Source organism: Porites lutea, chromosome 7 (assembly GCF_958299795.1).
Source record: "Porites lutea chromosome 7, jaPorLute2.1, whole genome shotgun sequence".
Lineage (NCBI taxonomy): Eukaryota > Metazoa > Cnidaria > Anthozoa > Scleractinia > Poritidae > Porites > Porites lutea.
In genome coordinates, this window is record NC_133207.1 from 21,175,885 (window position 1) to 21,182,076 (window position 6,192).

Below are 6,192 nucleotides of genomic sequence, written 5' to 3' on the forward strand. Positions count from 1 at the left end.
AGAAGAACAAAAGTTCGCCCTTACGCGTAAGGTTAAAAACAGTGAAAGATTGCCTAGCTGGGAAAACAATAGGGAATTGTGACAGATTTAAGTGCAGATTAAAGAGGACCAAAGAAATAAGAGGTTTAGAACGGTGCTGGTTAACCGGGTCTCAAACCTAAAGGTAAACTCATTATTCAAAACTGAATAGTCACTTAATCTAAGTACAATGATAACTTTCTTCTTGTAACTTCTCCAAATTTTTAGTAACAAGGACAACCTCAAATCGTATAAATTGGCATTTTATACGAGTATCTTCTGTGTGACTGCTCTGAAAAGCTGAGTTTTAAACCCCGGACATAAAAGGAAAAGAATTCGAAGTAGTCCAGCTCCCAACACCTTTGTATTTGTTTTAGTTTTACTCAATGATGCATACAGCTTTAAGTCCATCGTTACATTTATTTCAGTATTAAAATATCCATCACAAATGTCTCCTGCTAAACATTGTATGCTAGTAAAGTAACTGTGCCTTTATGTCCTATAAAATATTTTATTTGCTATTTAGGTTGTTGTACAGCTACCGCATCGACTAAAGCTCATAATTTACTTTTAACATAAGTATTGTCTCTTCATTCCCGAGGTATGGTGCAGTTGTCACGTCATTTCAATCAGATTTTTAAATCAAATACGCGCCAAAGTAGGTGTGATGGTTGCCCATGTTAATTGTGCAGGTGTGTTCCAAAGCAAACGTGATAACGTCACCGGATTTCAGGTTGAAAAGACCGGCTGTAAGCGCGGTACCAGTGTCACCTTTTCCCGGCCAGGGGAAATGGACCAGGGTCACGCGTTGGTTGTTTACACGAACAGCGATCCTTCCTTTACCACGATAGTAGGCCTGCACATAGATATAGTACCGTCCACTGGTGGGCACAGTCAGTTTTCCATCATGGTACTTCATGCCGCCTGCAAGATGGCTGTACGGGGCGCTGACAGACCAGTCTTTGATTACTGTATGGTCAAAGGAAAATTGATGTTAATAGTGCACGATTTCCACTAACGTACATTGTTATGTTTTAATACTGCAGTCCCAGATAATCAAAGGACGATTAGCGCTTAACCCATGGTTAAATTTTACCCTGGTTTCTTTTTCTTTTTCAAAAGCATTTTCTCAGATAATTATCTCTGTTATTTTTAAGAGAATCCAATCATCAACTTGTTGACAAAAAGAGTCAAACTGAATTTACTTTTGAAACGTCCATATCTGAATTTACAATTTTGTAATAACCCTAGGTTATCTTAACCAAGCTTTCAGGGGTGATTTTTACTCTATATAAATGCGCCGGTCTACTTCAAACGAAACAAATAGATTAATTAGTTTCGGTTAGTAATCCTCAAATTACAGTTAATTTTTGTATGATCTGTCTCCTCGTTTGTAACAATGAGCTGTTACCTTTTCATATAATCTACAGTGTATAACATCACATTACACGAGAGGTAATCGAAACAGGCTGATTCTATGTTCTTTTGAGCGTTGGCTGACTCTATGTGATTGTGTATAAAAATTTAGTGTTGGGGAAAAGGTGTAGAAAATGGTAAGGAAAGCAATACTTTGGCCGGCTTTGTAGGAAACATAATATTTTCTTGCAGATTCGATGTGAGCAGATGGCTTGTTGGGATTCTGCAAAAGAAAGAACAATATTTATTAGTGGTGTGCGTACGATTGTAATCACAGAAAAGTGATTTTAGGTCCGAAAGTAAGGAAGTCGTTATCTTCAGGCCTCATTTTGGTGGAAAATGAGGGAGAGAGGGCCCAAGCCCCCAAGGCCCCTCCCCTGGATCCGCCACTGGTAACTCACGACAATCGAACATAAATGTTCATTTTTACTGACTGTTGTTTATACCTGTAAGGAGCATTGGCAAGGACTTCCTTTGTCCCCATTGGTTGCCGTGTCTCCTTTCGAGCCTTTTTCACCCTAAAAATACATGACACATGACAAGTTATGCGGATAGCGCAGCATTTTTTTTAAACTACAGTCTGTATTATAAGTATAGTTTGGTTTTATGTTACCTTTTGGCCTCCTTTTCCGAAAACATTGACGGTGATTGGCTGCCTAGAATCAGCGCAAGCTTTCTGTTAATTAAGGAAAAAGAGAAAAATGAAGGAGTTTATTTCAATAGGATTTCGGAAACCTTCTTAAAGTCTCCATGGATTCGCTTCAGTTCTGTGGATTTCCTCCAATGTATCAATTTTTTACGTTAGGAAAAATGCAAAAGGGGTCCAACAGATGCGAAACAGATTGTGAGAAGGTTGGTGCAAAAATTTGCTCTCTGTTGACAGATTATGCTATGGGACTAAAAAATCAAGAATTTATTCCAATCAGCTCCGCGTGGGAATAAAATTGTTTACTTTAGGCACTGAAAAGTACGTAAACTTTTTCGTTGCAGTTCAATTGGTGAGGAAAACAGGAATGATGTTAAACAAAATTAACCTATTTTAAGGAACGTTATTATTATTATTTTCTGCTTGAACAGTCATATTAATTTTTGAAATAAAACAAAGTAAACTTATCAACTCTAAAATATTTTGGGATCACACTTTGGGCGTGCGATCGATTTTTTTATCTATAGAAATTAAAGGGCAAGCAAATACTAGCACACGGACTATATGTAGAATAGAAAACCCGCCACAAAGGCTTAAAAAGAACACAGTTTCTTCATGGCCTCCATAACACTCAGTCACAACACTCTTTGCTCGCACTCTTATTTTAACTTCAACCTGGATGCAAGTCCCCGGTGTAAGTAATGGAAAACTGCTTTACACTACACTGAATATCGTAAAAAAATGGACCTTTTAATCATAAAATAAGAGTATTAAGCTGACAAAAACTAGAGAATGGGGATCAACTTACTTGATTTCCTGCCGTACAGAAATACAAGTTGGCACAAACCGACGTGACAGTGATAGCTACCAACTTCATGATCTTGACACTGAGCTCTTGGATATTAACCCTGTGAAAAGTGGTTAGAGAATGAAGCCGCGGACTGTAGACTGGTGATTCATACTGTCTAATTTTGTTTATTTACTTTCCAGACGAGTAGAAAAACAAGAACTTTTCACCAAGGAATGATGCAATAACTTATCATGACGAGGCGCTCATTTATTATTCATATAACAGGACTTGAATTTCGTTCATGTTTCAGAATTTTGCCATGAGTCTTCACTTTCAGCTACTTTCAACGCCGATAACAACTGTTTTAGGTCCAAGCCTAAACTAAAAGTGTTATTAGGGAAGCTGAGGCCCTATACTTTCGGTCTAATTGTAGCAGGTCCAAAACCTAGATCGCACAATTATACTTCCTTTTTTTCGTGTGCTGAGATGAGTCCTCTGTATTTTGTATCAATTTGCAAACGTGTCCTTCTTCGTCTGTGAATACTCCCTTCTGCAATAAATTACGTAAGGAAGTTCTACACGCACTTTAATATACTGTGCAGCCTGGGCCAACTCTGTCGGCGCAAAACGCTCGAGACTCAGCGAAGATGAACTCCGCTATATAACAAAAACTGACGAAAACCTAAAGACAAAGTTAAAATAGGTTTAATGTTTACGTTGGAACGTCGAGATTTTCTAAAGCGGAAATACAAGCTAAACCGACATACTTTATTTACATTGAAACGGGACAAGTTTCTTTCGATTACTGTTTCAGAATGAACTGGAATTTTTACTTTGTGATGAAATTTGGGGCTTAGAAGGAAACCTCAAATTGCATTCAATACGTTATTAATGAACATAGTATTGTTAAAAGTAATGTTTCATTTTTATCAATAATACTTCAAGGCAAACAAATCATTTTTGCATATTTACCCGCCACGTTTTCGTTACAATTCTTCACAAACACAATAGGAAACTGATACCGACAAGGATTTGGCCTCCCAGTCTGCTATACAGCCGTTTTTAGTGTCGTCACGCAACGCTCCTCCCTGGGGAGGCTGTACAGCAGACTAACGGCTTCCCCTGCATGCGCGAAATTACGTGTTATGAAATTTAGACTACGAACATAAGTAAGCTCCTTCCGCCCTCCCCCCTCCCCCCACCTCTCCTGTAGGAGGGCCACATTCTTGTAATTTACTTCCTAGGTTCACTGGATAAAGGCTCCACAATATTATTTGATCTCCAGTGAACAGTTTAAAATTTTGTTCAAATTAATCCTAGGTTAAGCTTTTTTAATGATTTTATGAGGAACCGCGCTCGAATCGATACTCTCGCGTGAGATGGCTCCTCACAATTATGCAATTCAGTTCATTTGTATTCATAGGACACGAATAGCCTTCACGTTAAGGGATCGTTTTCTTTCTTTAAAACAGAAAATCGAATTTTTGAGCCTAACAATAACGGCCAAAAACAACCCAAATAACCCAAATACTTTAGCATGGAATCTCACCAGCCTTATTTGAGCTTTCTGTTTCTTACCTTTCTGAACAAACGAGGGAATTTTACATTTTTACCTTCCGTCTTGTCACCAGTGTCCAAAAGCAACATTAAGGAAGTTTCCTGAAATAATCAAAATATTCATAATTATTATTCAATAGTACGAAAGACGCTTTTGATAAATCAAAAAAGGGTCTCAACCTTCTTCTATCCTCCTTTTCCTTGAGTGCTTACAACCCGGATTGTATGGGTCGGATCGCGAACTGACATCATTTTGAAGCCAAAATCATTCCGGAGTCATTTCCTTTTAATGCCGCTCACCACACAGTCCATGATTAAGTAGAAAAATAATCCATGAGTTGGCTTGCCGAGAACTGGAAGCATGAAAGTTTTTTCTTCAACTTTCCATTCCCGTCGAAAGCGTCATCCCAACCTATCCTGACCGGCGTTACTAGACCCCAGGTTCTTTGCAGGCGACAAGCCGCTGAACCGGAGGCCTAAGGACAATGGGATGACAGGAATACAGCCAAATGTAGCGTGCGCATACTATTTTCGAAAAAGAGTCATGGCCGCCCAATTTGCATTAGAACAAATATAAGCCTTGATGAAGTTTAATACAAGGGGCTCAGAATGGCCTCAAACTTAAGGTAAAAGCGTTGTCCAAAACTGAAATATTTCCTTAACTTTAATACAATGACCATCTAAAGCACGCAACGAGTCATTTTAGACTTTTAGAGCAGTTTCCATACTGTGATTGGCATCTTAAAACAGCTCATTCATATTATGAATGAAGTCACTAAGATGAGTGGTACAGTCGTTTCAAGATACTTTTTGAAACCAATTTCAGATTTGAAATGGGACGAAAACTCGAATGCCGTCCGCGGACAAGGAACGGTTTCTTCAAGCGGGGTCGTCTCACAGCAGCAGTCTTTAACCTAGCTGACATGGCTCTGTGATAGGTTAACGATCCTCAAATGTTATAGCTTGTTATCGTATGGAGGTGTTCGTCAAAATACTAATTTCGGACAGAAGCTGAAACTGGATCGATGTCACATGATTTTAACGCGATCTTCTTTCACTAGCTAGCTCATTATCAGTAACTGAAGCGAAGTAGGTGAACGCAGTACCCATTGCGCGTTTGGTTTAAATGAGTAGAATGTTGAAGACAAAGGTGTTAGCTCAACTTCGATTCTTATGATTTTGTTGGTAAAGAAATCAGCAAAGGCATTTGCTGGTGCAGCTAGAGACTCGCAAGAGGGATACTGAACAGTTTATCCCATTCGGGGGAGAGCCGATTTCGCAGACACTCTCTTAAGATCAAGTTTAGATACATGCACAGAGAAACTTTGGGTGCATTTCTTTACTAAAATTAAGATGCGGATTTTAAATCCGAAAACGGATATTTCGTTTCTTTTCTAAAATCCAAAAACGGATGAGGTGGATTCTTTGGATCATGTGATCCGCAGCTTTTCTTTACTACAGATCCGAAAAGAGCGAATACCGCGTTAGCGGTATGAATAATAATATAAAAAAAGTTAGCACAATTTACCCTTCGAATTAGAACTAAAGGACACATCCGCATCTGAAGTGTGTTACCTCGACGCAAGGATCAAGCATGGTGACCACAACTCACTTTTCCATGTACGGCATCTACGATAAAAGAAATGACTTTCTCGTGAATTTTCCGCATATGGACAGATACATCCCCACCAAACCGGCCTATGGTGTTTATAAATCTCAACTGGTGAGATATGCTGGGATCCTACTGACGAACAGTTAAGGCTTT

At 38.9% G+C, this 6,192-nt stretch overlaps 1 protein-coding gene across 1 annotated transcript; it reads right to left on the bottom strand.

The window, feature by feature from the left end:
- Positions 1 to 655: 655 nt before the first annotated feature.
- On the bottom strand, positions 656 to 4,739 carry LOC140944590 (uncharacterized). Its single transcript, XM_073393710.1, has 6 exons — positions 4,728 to 4,739; positions 4,449 to 4,529; positions 2,048 to 2,110; positions 1,881 to 1,952; positions 1,588 to 1,657; positions 656 to 987 (listed from the first exon to the last, which is right to left on the bottom strand). The coding sequence occupies exons 1-6, from the start codon at positions 4,737 to 4,739 to the stop codon at positions 656 to 658; spliced, it is 630 nt and encodes a 209-aa protein (XP_073249811.1).
- Positions 4,740 to 6,192: the final 1,453 nt, after the last annotated feature.

Bases quoted from the DNA above. Each gene is read 5' to 3' on its own strand.
- LOC140944590 (XM_073393710.1), bottom strand. The intron at 1,953-2,047 runs GTAACATAAAAC...ATGTATTTTTAG, and splicing joins TCGGAAAAGGAGGCCAAAAG to GGTGAAAAAGGCTCGAAAGG. The intron at 988-1,587 runs GTATTGCTTTCC...TTGACCATACAG, and splicing joins TTCCTACAAAGCCGGCCAAA to TAATCAAAGACTGGTCTGTC.